This window comes from Engystomops pustulosus, chromosome 9 (assembly GCF_040894005.1).
Source record: "Engystomops pustulosus chromosome 9, aEngPut4.maternal, whole genome shotgun sequence".
NCBI lineage: Eukaryota > Metazoa > Chordata > Amphibia > Anura > Leptodactylidae > Engystomops > Engystomops pustulosus.
In genome coordinates this window covers 78296128-78314303 of record NC_092419.1, presented here as the reverse complement: position 1 = coordinate 78314303, position 18176 = coordinate 78296128, and the positions used below count along the sequence as shown (strand labels likewise).

Here is an 18176-nt window from a genome sequence, read left to right as displayed (position 1 = left end):
TGTGAATAAATCCTTAGTAAATGTGCCTCAATTGTTTTTGCAGCGGTGGGGGAACAAAGCTCAACTTTTACATTGCAAATTTCCCACACATAATACATATTGTTGGGGGGCAGTCTTAATGGTCCATTTTCCTGTGTGTAGAGACCATTGGGTTACCTGAGCAATGTAAGACAAGATTAGTAATGTATTGCTTCTTTTATTTTTTTCTTACACATTCTAAACCATATAAAAATTAGTATCACAGTCTAACTGTATACAGTTCAAAATGCTACAAATTTAGATATTTTGATTAATCTGATTCATTTTAAAGTCTTTTCTAAAATTTGAATGCACTTTCTACACTACTAAGTAGTAATATGAAATTTCTAATATTTTCATGACATTCTAAACTTTTAACAGCACGTTTTTGTCTTTTGCATTTGTTTTTTACTCCCTGCATTGCAATTGCTATAACTTTATTTTTAGAGAGATTATTGAAAGCTTGTTTTCTAGGGATGTACATCCCAGTATCAAACACTGGGGAAAAATTCCACTTGATGTGAAATGGACAAAAAAATTGATTTGCAACGTTTTCTTTCAGGCTTTTTAAGTCTTCTACTTTGCAGCCAAAATCAAACATCTCCTTTATTCTTTTAATCATGTAGATACCAAGTTATGTTTAGTTTCAGCAAAACTTTATTGATAAAAAAGCATAGAGACGCCTTACAATAGAACAGGCGAAACATATGCCCATCACAGGGGGAACAAGTATAAAACAGTCTCTTCAGACACATAGCCAGCTACTGTATCAGTGATACCAAATTATGTTTGTTATGTTTCAGTACTAATAAGGAATAAATTCTAATAAGGAATAATTCATCTTAAAGAAAAATGTTAGGAGACAAAATCTTTCTGTGTTGCCATACATTATAACTTTTGTATACTTCAGTGTAAGGTTTATGTTTTGTGGGATCAGCCACCATTTTTATTGATACAGGCAGTTCCCCACTTTACACCACCTGACGTACAGACGACCCCTTGTTACAAACCTCTCCTCTCTGCCCACTGTGATCTATTTTGCGAATTTTAAACTTCAAAATTGCCTCATAAATCATGTGTTCCCCTTTTCTAAGCAGAAACTGTATCACAAACCGCATCAAATTACAACCAAAACATCCAGTATAAAGGGCGTGACGAAAATTGTAACTGTTACAACATTCTAAAATATATGATGAATGTGTGATCTGATTTTGCTGACTGTTCACATTTTCCCCTGTCTTATAGGATCCTGACAGCTATTTAATAATCTGGATGTTAGGATTGGTTACACAAAAGACAGGGGATAGTGTGCCCTGAGCTTGCCCCAACCTCTGTCCCTTCCTATAGCCCCCCCACGCTAAACCGTGGGGCGACTACTTGAAGACTCGAAATATTCTGGGTAAGTGTGGGAAGGGGAATACAAACAGACTGACAAACATAAAACATAAAAGAATCGTAAACAAGCCGGAGTCACAACTAGAGGGTACGTCAAAAGCAGAATCAGTAAGCAAGAGTCAAAGTCCAAAACTAGCCGAGTTAGCAACAATATAGATACAGATACAGAGCAATACAAACTAGCAGCAACCAGGTGGAGAAAGGAATTTTCAAACACTGGCACTGGTGACTAGTGAAGCTGCAATTTATGCAGCCAGAACTCCACCTCCAGAACCTGATAGGTGCTGGACAGCATCTGGGAATTAACCCCTCATGGTGCAGAAACAACCAAGCACCAAGCAGAGGTTCAAAGTCCCAGCCACTCCTAGACAGCGCGAGATCTTAGCAGCCGCTGCCCAGGACGAGAGGTGGAGTTTGCGCGGATACGCGCCGGGGTTCGGAGAACGCTGCTGGTACCACCAGAAGAACCAGAAGTCCCAGCAATCTCCCTAGCGAACCTGACAGTACCCCCCCCCTGACGGGGGGCCTTCGGACCCCTAGATCTTAAAGATGGCTTCTGAGGGTAGGTCTGATGAAATAACCTGAGTAACCGTGGAGCATGAACATCTCTAGCCGGAACCCAAGACCTATCCTCAGGACCAAAACCTTTCCAATGGACCAGGTACTGCAGGGAGTTACCTACCCATCTGGAATTCACCACCTTTTCCACCTCAAATTCCAGATTCCCCTCCACAATAGATGGAGAAGGAGGGTCAGAAAGAGGCAAAACAGGCTCAACATAGCGCTTCAGAAGACTCTTATGGAAGGTGTTATGGACCCGCCACCCTGCTGGAAGTGTAATCTTGAAGGAAACCGGGTTAACAATATGAGTAACAACAAACGGACCCACAAACCTGGGCGCAAACTTCAAAGAGGGGACCTTCAATTTAAGGTTTTTTGTTGATAACCACACTTTATCCCCCACCACAAACGTATCAGATTTAGTGCGCCTTCTTTCAGTTTGTTGGACCATAGAATTTTGTGCCCTCTGAATATTCTCCCGAACTTGTGACCAGAGCGAGCGCAACTTGGATGTAATGGCTTCCGCTTGAGGAATATTAGAGACAGGCACAGATGAAAAAGAGAAACGTGGATGAAAACCATAATTGCAGAAAAACGGAGATACCTGTGTGGACGAACTACAGTGGTTATTAATAGCAAATTCTGCCAACGGAAGGAATTTCACCCACTGGTCCTGACTGTCCGAGACAAAGAGTCGCAGATATTGAATCATCTCCTGATTCATTCTCTCGGACTGACCATTAGACTCAGGATGAAACGCTGAGGAGAACGACAGATTAACTTCCAGTCTAGAACAAAATGCTCGCCAAAATTTGGAAACAAATTGTACGCCCCTATCAGACACAATATCATCTGGTATACCATGGAGGCGTACAATGTTCTGTATAAACAAATCAGCCAATTCTTCAGCTGAAGGTAACTTTTTTAATGGAACAAAGTGTCCCATCTTGGAGAAACGGTCCACTACCACCCAAATCACTGTATAGCCTTGAGATGCTGGCAGATCAGTGACAAAATCCATTGACACTTTAGACCATGGCCTGGTGGGAACTGGAAGCGGAAGAAGAGGCCCCTCAGGACGTCTCCTGGGAGTCTTTCCTCGCGCACAGACCTGACAGGCTTGGACAAATGCGTGCACATCATTAGTCATGTGAGGCCACCAGTAACTTCTCTTTAAGAGATCCAAGGTACTCCGCATTCCCGGATGACCTGCCAATACTGAGCAATGCGTCTCCTCCAACACTCTCAAACGACAAGAAAGAGGAACAAATAATTTGCCTTCCGGAAGGTCTTTGGGTGCAGATTTTTGTCCTGCTAAAATTTGAGAGGAGAGGTGGGAGGAGACAGCTGCCAACACAACACCTGGAGACAAAATATTACTGTCCGTAGTCGCTGGAAGCTCAGGAGTCCCGAAGCTACGGGACAAGGCATCAGCCTTCACATTTTTTGACCCAGGTCGGTAGGTGACCACAAAATTAAAGCGAGAGAAAAACAAGGCCCACCTAGCCTGACGTGAGTTCAAACGCTTAGCAGTATCCAAATATACTAAGTTCTTATGATCTGTGAGCACAGTTATCGGATGAAGAGCTCCTTCCAAAAAGTGTCGCCAGACTTCAAATGCCCACTTAATGGCAAGGAGCTCTCGATTACCAATATCATAATTCCTCTCACAAGAGGAAAACTTTCTAGAGAAATATGCACAGGGCCTAAGTCTGGTGAGAGTGGAGGACCCCTGAGACAACACTGCACCTACTCCTACCTCGGAGGCATCAACCTCCACAACAAACGGTAGAGAGAGGTCAGGTTGAACCAAAACTGGGGCTGACGAGAATGCCGCTTTTAAAGTTTCAAACGCTGAGCAAGCGGCAGGGGACCAGTTGTTTGGATCAGCACCCTTACGGGTTAGATCCGTGAGGGGTTTGGCGATCACAGAAAAGTTCTTTATAAAGTTCCGATAATAGTTAGCGAAACCTAAAAATCGTTGTAGGGCCTTAAGATTGGTAGGCCGAACCCAGTCCGTGAGCGCCTGAACCTTACTCGGATCCATCTGTACATCAGAGGGAGTCACAACATAACCTAAGAAGGAAACCTTCTGGACGCAAAAAACACACTTTTCCAGCTTAGCGAAGAGGTGGTTTTTGCGCAACCTGGTAAGTACTTGGCGGAGATGTTGCTGGTGAGAAACCATATCAGGAGAAAAAATCAAAATATCGTCTAGATACACCACCATAAACACCCCGATGTAATCATGAAAAATGGAGTTCATAAAGCCTTGAAAAAACGCTGGGGCATTACTCAAACCAAAGGGCATAACCAGGTATTCAAAGTGCCCCAAAGGTGTATTAAATGCGGTTTTCCACTCATCCCCTTCTCGGACCCGAATCAGGTTATAAGCCCCTCTGAGATCTAATTTAGAGAAAACTTGGGCCCCAGAAACCTGATTTAAGAGATCCGGGATCAAGGGGAGGGGACCTGAGTTTTTTACCGTTATCTTATTTAATTCTCGATAGTCAATACACGGCCGTAAACCACCATCTTTTTTCTCAACAAAAAAGAACCCGGCCCCAGTGGGCGACTCAGAGGGACGAATATGTCCGATTGCCAAACTCTCATCAATATAACTCTTCAGTGCCTCCCGTTCTGGTACCGACAAGTTATATATACGACCCTTTGGCAATCTAGCATCAGGAAGAAGGTCAATTTTACAATCAAACTCCCTGTGAGGAGGAAGGACTTGGGACAAGGGTTTTGAAAACACATCTGAGTAGTCCGAGAGAAAACCTGGAAGACCCTGATCTTCCGTCACTACTGTACATAGTGAAACTCTGGTCAGGTGCTCCTTACAGAGAGGACCCCAATGAACCAGCTCCAGAGTTTCCCAATTAATTACCGGATTATGGATCCGGAGCCAGGGTAGACCAAGAATGACATTTTCAGACAGGTTTTCCATAACTAGAAAAGAACACCATTCTTCATGCATAGCTCCTACCATAAGCTTTATCTGCGGGGTTCGGAATTTGATCAACCCTGCCTGTAGAGGGGTCAAATCCGCACCCGACATCTGGATAGGAGTGGACAATGGAATCAATGACATGCAAAACTGAGACACAAAATTATAATCGATTAAATTAGTCGCAGCACCTGAATCCAAAAAGGCGCGACCAGTGCAGGAAACAGACTGAAACTTAACCGTACAAGGTAAATACATTCTAGACACAATAGGGAGTACCTGAGCTCCTAAGCAGTCCCCCCGACTACTGCTTAGGAGCGGAAGTTTTCCTGCTGCTGCCTCTTGGAACAGGTGTTGATCTGATGATCAGGACTTCCACAGTAGAAACAAAGATGTCGTCTTATTCGATGTTGCTTCCGCTGTGCAGGAGAGATGCTATCCAGCTCCATGGATTCCAATTCTGGACTACCTGGAGACGGACTGGCCGCTGGCTGACAGTCCGAGGACACCCGAGGTGATCGCCTGGATCTTAGGCGACGATCAACTCGGATGACCAGAGTCATAGCATCATCTAATGTCTGAGGCTCGGCATAAGCTAAGACTAAGTCCTGTACTCGGTCTGACAGTCCGGACATAAATTGGTCTTTTAGGGCGCAGTCATTCCATTGAGAGTCAGTCACATACTGTCTGAACTGGGCACAATAATCTTCTGCTGTCCGTTTTCCCTGACACAGAGATCTAAGGTGGGAAACTGCAAGTGCTCGGCGGTCAGGTTCGTCATAAATCTGGCCTAAAGCAGAAAAAAAAGCGTCAAGAGAAGAACGGGATGGAGAGTCAGGTGGGAGAGAAAAAGCCCAATTTTGCGGATCCCCACGCAACAGGGAAATTACCACGCCCACCCTTTGAATCTCTGTGCCCGATGAACGAGGGCGTAAAGAAAAGTAAAGTTTACAGCCCTCCCGAAATGAAAAAAATTTCTTACGGTCACCAAAAAACACGTCAGGGAGAGGAACCTTAGGTTCAGGCGTGGGTGGCAGTGGATCCTGCGGTGATGTCTGCCGTGGAACCTGCATAGATTCCTGAATTTGGAGACGGGAAGCTAGATCCTGGACAAGCTGAGTTAGGGTCTGGACCTGAGCGACCACAGCTGACAAAGGCTCCATGGAAGGAGAGAATGTAGCAGGTCGGATACAGGATGCAGACCTATGTGTGGCCAGTGTTTCTGTTAGGATTGGTTACACAAAAGACAGGGGATAGTGTGCCCTGAGCTTGCCCCAACCTCTGTCCCTTCCTATAGCCCCCCCACGCTAAACCGTGGGGCGACTACTTGAAGACTCGAAATATTCTGGGTAAGTGTGGGAAGGGGAATACAAACAGACTGACAAACATAAAACATAAAAGAATCGTAAACAAGCCGGAGTCACAACTAGAGGGTACGTCAAAAGCAGAATCAGTAAGCAAGAGTCAAAGTCCAAAACTAGCCGAGTTAGCAACAATATAGATACAGATACAGAGCAATACAAACTAGCAGCAACCAGGTGGAGAAAGGAATTTTCAAACACTGGCACTGGTGACTAGTGAAGCTGCAATTTATGCAGCCAGAACTCCACCTCCAGAACCTGATAGGTGCTGGACAGCATCTGGGAATTAACCCCTCATGGTGCAGAAACAACCAAGCACCAAGCAGAGGTTCAAAGTCCCAGCCACTCCTAGACAGCGCGAGATCTTAGCAGCCGCTGCCCAGGACGAGAGGTGGAGTTTGCGCGGATACGCGCCGGGGTTCGGAGAACGCTGCTGGTACCACCAGAAGAACCAGAAGTCCCAGCAATCTCCCTAGCGAACCTGACACTGGATAGTAGCAGATGTTACAGCTTTTATTCACATTATTTGGGCATTTCTTGTGCAAAGGTAAGTTTTTAAACTGTACAGTATCATTATTATCTGTGACCCACAGTAGACTATTTGTCATGGTGATCATACTGCATTTTATCAGAATAAAACAGGTGGTTGTTACGATTCACTCTTGAGAGACAGGTAGATTACAAAATTCTTTATGGAAAGAAAAAAAAATTGTTACACACAGGCAACTCGTCCATAAAAAACTGGACAAAAGGATCCTAGGTTCAAATCGGCCATGGAAAAAAAAGGATGTTAAAGGAAACCTACCACTTGTAGTGGCAGGTTTCCGATGGCAATACCGAACACCAGCTCAGGGTGAGCTGGTGCCGGAGCTTATTTTAGTTAGTGTTTTAAACCGGGGTATCGCGGTTTAAAACACTTTTTAAACTTTATAGCCGGCGCAGGCAGGTACGCGCTCGGCGCTTACCGTGCACGCGGCTACATAGGAAGTGAATGAGAGCCGCGCGCATGGTAAGCGCCGAGCGCGTACCTCCATGCGCCGGCTATAAAGTTTAAAAAGTGTTTTAAACCGCGATACCGTGGTTTAAAACACTAACTAAAATAAGCTCCGGCATCAGCTCACCCTGAGCTGGTGCTCGGTATTGCCATCGGAAACCTGCCACTTCAAGTGGTAGGTTTCCTTTAATGTCCATTTTTCATAGCCAAGAATTGTCTTAATTGTGGGCATTTAACCCTCTTGTTACCTTATATTCACAAAATAATGTAGGAGTGGCTATATCCAAATTATGCCCCCCACAGAAGTAATCCACACCTGTATAGAATAACTCTACAGGAGCAGGTTCAGACTGGAGTACCTTGAGCCCACCAGCGGAAATCATTTTTGGGGCCCACACTATGTTTTTACTAGAAAGATTACCAGACTACTAATGGAAGTGTAAAACATGCAAATACCTTGTATAGTATTAAACACATTAAGGCAGATTTACCAGAAGAATCTGAGAACATAACTGTTGTAGTTGCTCCTGGCAACCAATCAGAGCTCAGCTGCTTGTAAAACAAAATCTGAGCTCTGGTTGGTTGCCATGAGTCCTGTTATGTTAGATGAGTCATGTTACATACTTGTCGCACTGCACCCCAATATTGACATTTTTTTTTTCCTTGCACTGCCTCTGTGTGACTTCCTGGGGTCATGACCTCATCAAAGCTCCTTGACCAGATCCACAGCAGTTATTATCCAGTTAGTGTGTGTGCTCTGTGCTGCAGCCAGAAGTACCGGGCAGACCACAGTTTTATTATTTTTTTTAAATAAGAAAAGATCCCTTCGCCTAGTGACTGTGACCCTAAATCCACAAAAACTAAAATTGTAAACCTTATATTCAATACCTTTTATACTCGAGTATAAGCCCAGTTTTTCAGCACAAAAAATGTGCTGAAAACCCCAAACTCGGCTTATACTTGAGTCAAAAAAATAAATAAATCAAAACTCACCTGTCTGGTGGCCCCTGTAGATCTTCTGTGCGATCCATCCGGCAGTGGTGGCAAGTCCGTGCGACGTCACATGATCTGACGTCAGCCGCTGCAATGCTATTGTTGTGCTGCACGACAGGGGGGTTCTGTGACCAATGCATTTCCCACCCTCGGCTTATACTCGAGTCAATAGGTTTTTCCAGTTTTTTGTGGTAAAATTAGGGGCTTCGGCTTATACTCGGGTCGGCTTATACTTGAGTATATACGGTACATACTTAGAAAATCACAGTGCAATGCACAATAGAGCAACTGTCCCAAATAATCATATATTTCCACATCACAAACATACTGAACTGTAGCTATAACCATTTCATTCAAGAAATTAGAGTAAAAAGCCACAGAGGACACATTTCTAGATGCCACAGTTAAGGAGATATGACTGTTTAAGCTCTATTAATGTGCAAAAACTACAATAAAGCTGTATGGCAGTCTTGAATTGGTTAAAGGGGTGGTCTGCTCATAGGGGGGCATTAAACTTCCACAGTTCTCTGAGGTTCTCTGAGGTCTCTGAGGTGGTGTAGCTTTTTACTCTTATTTCTTGAAATTGCCACAGCTACAGCTGGAGTGTGTGGGTGATGTAGACACTTTTAAATACTAGTGGGTGTGGGTATGATTATTTGGTTCAGTTGATTTTTATGTGCATTGTATTGTGATTTTATAAGTATTAGTACAGTACCTACTGTAGAACCAGGCTATTCTTCTTCTTACCTTGTTATAAAATTAATAAAACCATTGAAACTGAAGAAAAAAAACTGTAAACTGATTGATAATGGAACATCGACTGCATCAAAAATATAAACTTTTTTATACTTGCTTCCTGGTGTGTTTTGAACCACACAAAAACGCACCATCTTGACACCATGGCTGGAATATAGAGAGGGCACTTTGGGTGCAAGCCCTAGGGCCCCCACCAGTGAGCAGGAAGAGGGGCCCCCCATCATCCTGTCTGTCTTCACTCCTCCTGTATGATCAGCAATAATGATGTCCTCAAGACATTGCAAGATATTGCTGAGTGCTATGCAGTACAGGGAGTTATAAAAGCCCAGTACCTTCTTGCTCCTGTTGACCCTAGCTGTGCATACAGAGGGGACTGGGCTTGGTGGAAGATTTTGATGATATTCCGACATGCATTCCCAGGATCATGGACATAGGAGCAGTGCCATGATGTGTAAGATAAAAGAAACAGGAATGTTCAGGGCATATTCTGAGGTTCTGCAGCAGATTGTTTTTGTTATAAGGTAAAACAGCAGCCTATGTACGCATTACAATGTTTTGTGGCAGCTGATTTGTATAATGAGGTTAGGTGGCAACTGTGGCAGGTAATATGAGATTCTATAGCAACTAAAGTCTTTTATTTATGAACACCAGCTAGGGCAGTGGTGGCGAACCTATGGCACTGGTGCCAGAGGTGGCACTTGGAGCCCTTTCTGTGGGCACTCAGGCCATCACCAGAGAGGACTCCAGGTATCTTTCTGCAGTCTCAGACATCCCAGGAATTGCTGTGCACAGAGCTATTTTAAAGTGACAGTGACTACTTGACTACTAAGTGACATTGACTACTGGAAGAGTGGGAAGGTGTGAACAGATCTGGATCATCATTGTAGCTCCTGCTCTGGCCCTGACAATTCTTCCTGTTTACGGGACCCTAAGGGAAGCTACAATGATCATCCAAATTTCTTCTATTTACTGCTTTATTGGTGTCCTAACTAGGTGGTAGTTTGGGCACTCGGTCTCTAAAAGGTTCGCCATCACTGAGCTAGGGTGTGCATTATGATCTGCCGTAGCCGAGGTGTGCTTTAACCCCTTAACGCCACAGCCCTTTTTCGTTTTTGCGTTTTCATTTTTCACTCCCCACCTTCAAAAATCTGCAACTTTTTTATTTTTTCATGTACAGAGCTGTGTGAGGGCTTATTTTCTGCGTAACAAATTACACTTCAAAATGTTGGTATTTAATATTCCATGCCGTGTACTGGGAAGCGGGAAAGAAATTCCAAATTCAGTGAAATTGGTAAAAAAAACGCATTTGTGCCGTATTCTTGTGGGCTTGGATATTTTTTTATAGAGCGGGCATTTTTGGACACAGCGATACCTAATGTGTTTATGATTTTTACTGTTTATTTATATTTATATCAGTTCTAGGGAAAGGGGGGTGATTTGAATTTTTAGGTTTTTTTATTTAATTTAATTTTTTTTTTTACTTTTTTATTTTTACTATATTTCAGACTCCCAAGGGTACATTAACCCTAGGTTGTCTGTAAGATCCTAACATATACTGCCATACTACAGTACTGATAGCACATTGTAATGAATGAGTTAAAACAAAGTATCCCCGGGTCTTCGTGAGACCCGAGGCTACCATGGCGACGGATCGCTGCTCCCCGATGACGACATGGGGAGCAACGATCCTCAGAAAGATGGCGGCTTTGCCGGCGGTGATCAGCCCGAAAACACCCGCGATCGGTGTAGCAAAGACTATATGCAGCAAAGACTTACCGGCTATGGAGAGGGCTCGGCTCGCGAGCCCTCTCCATGTACCGGGACCCGGCATGTAACGTAATACTACATCACATGTCGGTAAGGGGTTAAAAGGGATTGCCTGTGAAAGAAAATTCACAAATTTCAATCCCCTAGTGACGTTTACACCATAAAGATAATTTTTAACCACTTACTTTACAATGTTACTCAGTTTTATTGCTGTTTTAGCTCCCATCACTGATGATCAGTGCAAAATTACAGAGTGTGGGCGAGGACTCTCTAAGCAGACACATTATGATCCCTGTAATTCTATGAGATACTGTGTGCTGACAATGTGGTTAGATTATCAGGGCACTAGGTGTATATACACTTTTATTTACCTTCTGAACATTGTACTAGTGTCTGACACCTAGAAAGAGAGATGAAACAGATCAGAGATGAGATAATTGGATGCATATTACACACAATTACATTCTTCGCTCTGCTACATTTCTGCTCTGCCACAACACACTGATCTGATGTGCCTCCCTTCCCCTCCTCGGTTAAATAACGTTTCTGCCTGTAGCTTGTAGCTCTCCTCTCCTCAAGCTCTGATGTGTTGTTTGCTGAATTAGAGAATGTGTTATTTTGTTATCCTGAGTATACTTAAAGGGAACCTGTCACCAGGGACCTCTATTCACTAAAGACAGGCTACAGAAGCCCATTACAGCTGCATTGCTAATATGCCTTACTGCTTTCTCTAAGCATTTGCATTACCGTATTTTTCGGACTATAAGGAACTCAAAAAATCCTTTGATTTTCTCAAAAATCAAAGGTGTGCCTTATAGTCCAGTGCGCCTTAAATATGAACTGTACTTACAGACAACAGCTGTCTTGAACTGTGCACAGGTCTGCCACCTGTTGGGCATTCATTCTTATATTCAGGTTCACCTTATATATAAACCTAGATGTTTTAGTAGGCATTTATTGATGGTGCCCCTTATAATCCGGTGCGCCTTATAGTCCGAAAAATACGGCACGGTACCTTGCACCCAGACAAAATCCTCTGTGTAGTCCTAGGGGTTGGCAAAAGTTTGGATGCATTTAAAAAAAACAACATGTGACTTGTTCTGCAGACTGCTCAGCTCTTGCCCCACACCCCTGTGCTCCTGTACAGCTCCTCCCTCTCCCACTGATCATCTCACCAGGCTGAAAGCTACACCACATGTTGTATTTTTTAAATGGATCCAAACTTTTGCCAACCCCTAAGGCTACACAGGGAATTTTGTCAGGGTGCAAGGTAAGTTCTAACACACAATTATATTGTAATGCAAATGCTTAGAGAAAACAAAGGCAGATTTGCAGTGCAGCTGTAATGGACTTATGCAACCTGTCTTTATTAAAAAAAAATTAGGTCCCTGGTGACAGGTTCCCTTTAAGAAACTTGTCTTTGTGGATATATCCCTGTTAAGATGTTCTACAGTATTTGAGGTGTACCTTTTGATGTTCTGCGGTAGCTGAGGTGTGCCTTATGATATTTGCAGTAGCTGAGACGTGTGTAATGTTCTACAGTAGCTGAGGTGTGCGTTATGAGTTTCTTGTTATTTTGTGATTTGATAGTGTTATAGAAATATAGATTTTTATTATTTATTATGCATTCAGTATCAGTTTTTGGGAATTACTTTTATCCGGTATTAACTGTGAGTCCCCATCGCTACACCACTATGCTTAGGACATAATACCTTGACTTCCCTTTGGTAAGTGAACTGCCTTCAAATGGTGGGAAAGCTAGCACGTAGCTTAAACATCAGCCAGCAGCCATTTCTATTTTTTCCCATTATTGAATGCTCCTCTGCAAGTCTCTGTGTTCATGTGAATGCATTCAAACAAAAACATATCTATTATTTAAAATATATTTACCATACTTAAAATATATAAACAAACATTTTTTCATTGAACAGCATTTAAACATATCTATATCAGCAAATCTCATTCTTCCGGGTTTTTCCTACAATAGATCTGACCCAGACTGCAGTCCACAGTAATCTGTAGATAGGATTAAGACTACAATCTGCTCTTAAATTTTCAGGGGAGATGGAACTAAAACTTTCTGAATGGCAGTCAAATCTATGTCAAAGGATATTGTCATAAGATATTACTGTGCCTAGCTACTGCTATTATATACCTATAATAGCAGCCCTGGTATTCTTTTGATTCCCTCTTAGAACAGCCATCTATGGGTTGTTCTACACAATAGCAGGAATCACTGTACCACCTGTGAACAAGGGGCAACATGATACTCTGAATCTGTGAATATGGAATCCACACAAATTTCTACCTACATTAAGTCCAAAATCAATATTACTGGTCAGACATTACTGTTTCATATCTTACCTATGTTCCACATACTTTTGCTTGCACTTGCAGATCACTAATGTACATTTCATGCACATATATTGGTATTTAGTCCACATATGTCATGCTTTTGAATGACTAAAGTGAGGAAGAAGATAATAATCCACTTAATAATAATAATAATTAATATCCACTTTCCTTGAAGGTCTAGAGAGGTTTAGTGGTGAACATTCAATATTGAATACTATAATTCCAGTATCTGGTTAATGTTTTATTTGCATTGTGAAAGGAGTTGATGAAATTACAACCAAATGTCAGGAAATGGTTCCTATAAATTATTTTAATATAGACTAGGTTCTAAATTCTTTATAGGGGTTGGAACTCCAAATCCCATGCTCGCATACGGTGGGCTATAGAGTTACATGATATGATGTGACACTAGAGTGAGATCACTGCGTATGAATTTACACAGCTCATACTAGACTAGTACATTTATATGAAGGGAGCTCCCTCTACAGGAGTCAGAAAGGATTAGCAGGATGCTTTCTGGCTACTAAAAAATAAACTTTTAGTATTCAAGTGCACACCAGATAAACCTACATGCAGTGGCGGATTAAGTGTCCCATAGGCCCTGGGCGGTTCACATGACTGAGGCCTCCCCCCAGCGTTCATACCAACATGTTCCCGGATCTTAGGACTTAAGTACTACTCTAAATCCTCTATATCCTTAATCTTAGAAGAGCAAAAAATTACTTTAATAAACAGTTTAACCCATCTATTTAGGAAAGCCAATAACATTCCCTAACTGCATGAAACCATCCACCCTGACTATCATCCCCTTCAATTAAATGTCCAACCCAAGATGGCCCCCTTTAACGAAATATCCATCCCAGATGCCCCCTTTAAGGAAATATCCATCCCAGATGCTCCCTTTAACGAAATATCCATCCCAGATGCCCCCTGTAACGAATTGTCCATCCCAAATGGCCCCCTCTAATAAAATGTTCAACCCAAGATGTCCCCTTTTAATGTAATGTCCACGGCAAGGCCCTCTTGAAAGAAAAAAAAATCTCCTCTTCTGGCCCGGGCGCATCACTATGAGAAGGAGACTGAAGGTAAGTAAAGATTTTTATATAGGGCCCGGGTACATGAAAACCCGCCATTGCCTACATGTATAGGTATAGGACCTCATGCCACGCCTGATGGCTCTGTTATCATTTCCAGTTATAACCTGGGCTGGGGCACATCCTTACTTGCCCCTTTCAATGTTCAGTTGCATTTTCAGGGCTTCTCTCAGACCATGGCAAGGAAAGATAATTTATGGGCAGAGGAACAGAAAAATATTTATGCATGAATATTCATGAGAAGGTGAAACCAATGTGAATTTTATGAATTGTGTGACTCTACCCCGAAAGGGAACTTGCTTTGGAGATTTTGAACGTTTAACTACCCTCAGGTCTTTAAGTGTTCCAAATCGCCCTATATATCAGTTTCCCTCAAATATTCCTCTTTTGCAGTCATGTTGTTTGTTTTAAAATAATGCATTACCTTTTCTATCTTTTTCTCCAAACAGAGCATGTTTCAAAAAAAGAGAAGAAGAAGGTAAGCAATATTCCTCATTATGAATAGCAAACTTCATACAGTCCTAAAGGTACATTATGATGGTTGTATTAAAAACTGCATCTTTAACCCCTTAACAATGCGTGATGTCACGCATCAGCTGCGGGTGTTTGGAGAGGGCTGACGGCCTGCATATTGCAGGAAATACCCACCGTTAACACCAAAGGTCAAAATATAATAATCATAATAATAACGATTATTCCTGGCATTTAACCCCGTAATAGAACATAGAGGCCAAAGTCCAAAATGCCACTTTTTTGCCATTTTGAAAAATATAAATAAATTCAATGAAAAGTGATCAAAAGGCCGTGCAGTCTCCAAAATGTTAGCATTGAAAGTCATTAGAAGTCGCAAAAAATGTAACCACGCACCTCTACGTACACAGAAGTATGAAAAAGTTATTACGGCCAGAAGATGGCAAGATTTTTTTTTTTGAACAGGAGGTTTTAATTTTTGTAAGTGCATTATAAACCTATATAAATTTGGTATCCCTATGATGGTACCGACCCAAAGAATAAAGTAGACATGTCATTTGAGGCTCACAGTGAAAGACGTAACTCCAAGCCCACAAGAAAATTGTGCAAATGTATTTTTTTTCACCAATTCTGACTGCATTTGGATTTCTTTTCCACTTCCCAGTGCACAGCATGGAATATTAAATACTGTCACGATGAAGTGCAATTTGTTACGTAGAAAACAAGCCTTCACACAGCTCTTTACATGGAAAAATAAAAAGTTATGGATTTTTGAAAGTGGGGAGTAAAAAATGAAAAAACAAAAAAGGGCCTGGTCTTCACATGAAAGAAAATTCTCACATCTCAATCCCCTAGTGATGTTAACACAATAAAAAATCATTTTATGTCTTTGTGGGAATACCCCTTTAAGGGGTTAAAAAATAGGATTTTTCTAAATTTTATAGGTAAAATATGTCTACTACATATATCTACATGTAGGTTTGGATAACTTTGCACAAAAACTGTAGGTTAATGCTGCACAAAATCCACTGTGAATACACAAGTATTACATGTGGATTCATTGCAGTCATACGTTTTGCCTTCATTTTGGAGCATACTCTCTCATTCTACTCATATAGAGACATAAGAAACAGATGATATAAATTTCTTTGCTGAATATTTGTCAGATTTGGTTGAATTTACTATAAAAAAAATTATTGTATTCGGCAGCATGTTTGCTGCATGCATCTCAGTTCAGAAAGTTTGCGAATAACACCACTTGTACAGGGACCCATATTATTCAGGGGTCATTCTGCAGCACCGTACACTCATACTAGCTAGCAGCTGTGCTAGTAGTACACACCCAAACCTCCATTCATTTTCTATGGTGCTGTCCGAAATAGCAGAGCTTGCTACCATAGTGCCATGACAGGACCATAGACAGTGTATTGATGTGGGAACAGGTTCCAGAATTGGGACTCCAACCATTAGCTTTTATATCTTGTGTAGTACCCTAATATGTATATCGTGTACATATTTATAACTGGTTGTCAGCATTTTATGAGTGGATCATGTTCAGATAACCTTGTTAGAATAACCTTTACTGAATTTCACACCATGTATCTTTTTGCTTTGTAGATTCTGAAGTGGTATTATTGATGAGGATTGAGAACTTGGTTGCATAGCCACACTGGATTCATAACATCTACAATTCGCTGTGAGTTACATATAATCTCACAGTGATGGCTGGGGTTTAAGTTGAACTGGACTATTCCCAGATACCTGCACTGTCTAATCTGAGAAATCTCTACTACTGAGTCATAGGAGGCACTGAAGACTGCTGCATACTGAAGCCCTTCATGAAGGTTTGACCTGTTGGGGTCAGTTTTAGACTTTTCTTCAGTATATTTTTTTTTTTGTTTTTTTTTTACTAGAGCCCAACAAGCAACATGGGAACAGGGTAATGATTCTTTAAATATTTTCTAAGAATCTTTTTTTTTTTTTAATTTATATTCTAGAACATTAGTTGCGTAGTTTCTTAATTTAAATCCAGCAGGGTGCTATGTAGCTTCTTACTACTCCATGTGCTGCTGGTATTGCGTTAGGAACATAACCATATGCTGATGGAGAATGCTAAGCAAAGAAGCAGACCAAGGGTAGACTTACACATATTTATGAGGCTGTTTTCCCACTTTTTCCTAAAACTTACACATTTCTACTGTAAATGGGAGAAAGACTTCAAGTAGCACTGAGTTCGACATTTGCAGTAGTGTTTTCCAACGACATTAATGAATCTCTACAATCCAATCTATTTTGGAAGCTCCGTTATTTAATTATGGAAAACTCCCGCAAACAGGCCTTTATTTTCATCTGGTAAAATAATCAACACTTCAAGAGAGACACAGTAGATCCTAAAGTTGTCAGGTAGGTCTCTTAGGCACAGTTGGTGTTTATTATTTACCCTCCAGGGGCTTCCCCTTTAGGAGTACTGCTGTTACCTGTGGCACACTTTCATTCCCAATCATGCTTCCGTTATGTATAGCAGAAAAAATGATACCAGCTGCAGCATTTTTTTACCACTATTACTAACGGAAGGGCATGAAGGATGCCAAAGAATGATGTTCACATAGCCTTACCTTTATATTCACAAAGTGCACAAGTTCCATATGATGTGAGCGTGTAGACTGAACTACAAAGTACCTTTGACAAAGAACATTCAAAAAGCAATGTTCCAGAGGGCAGCTTCATAAAGTGAAGAACACAAAGCGTAAAGTAGAAAAACAATTTTTATTTCTTTTGTATCAAAAACTGTACTGCCTAAAACTGTGTCTGTGGTAACTGGAAATAATGTACTGAATTGTTGTAATAACTGTTATCGTTTTTTCCTACCAAAATTGTATTCCAAGCAGAGGGCATCCTGAGGTTTGGAAAAAACAGTCATGTCCTATGTACTGTATATAGAATTCAAATAAACCCAGTTTGTTTCAGAATGTGTGGCTGCTGCTTGATAAATACGATGCGCAAAGATAACTGGATTATTGTCTGTTTCTATTATGACACTATGGGTGAGTCTTAGAATAAGGTTTAGTATAGACTTATGTTTTTAGATGTTTCTCATCTGGATGTTCTCATTTGTGTCTTTTTTTAGTTTCATTTAAATTTTCATTTGACATTCTAAGGACAGTAGATTGTTTCCTTTGTTGTTTTCTGCAGATAATATACTCATAAGGCTCTCTCAATTGCTTGGGAACAGTAAGCTAAAGTAAGCTGTATGTATAATCAGTGGAGAGACATCTGTTAAGGGAGGAAAAGAGTTGGGACCCTATTTACATAAATCATTGTTGGCTGAACGTATTTACCGTATATACTCGAGTATAAGCCAAGGTCCCTAATTTTACCACAAAAAACTGGGAAAACCTATTGTCTCGAATATAAGCCGAGGGTGGGAAATTAATTCACAGCCCCCCAGTCTATAGCCAGCC

The 18176-nt window shown here is 41.5% G+C and overlaps 1 protein-coding gene across 3 annotated transcripts in view; it reads left to right on the top strand.

Moving 5' to 3' along the window:
• The window catches only part of GDPD2 (glycerophosphodiester phosphodiesterase domain containing 2), a 75540-nt gene extending 57865 nt beyond the window's left edge, over positions 1–17675 (top strand). For 2 of the 3 annotated variants that reach the window (XM_072123304.1, XM_072123305.1), the window contains one exon: positions 1264–1354. In XM_072123304.1, the coding sequence (XP_071979405.1) occupies positions 1264–1335 (72 nt within the window). In that variant the 3' untranslated portion in view covers positions 1336–1354. Of the gene's footprint in view, positions 1–1263; positions 1355–14693; positions 14723–16332 lie in introns of those variants that run through there. The other variant, XM_072123307.1, reaches the window with a different exon arrangement.
• Positions 17676–18176: the final 501 nt, after the last annotated feature.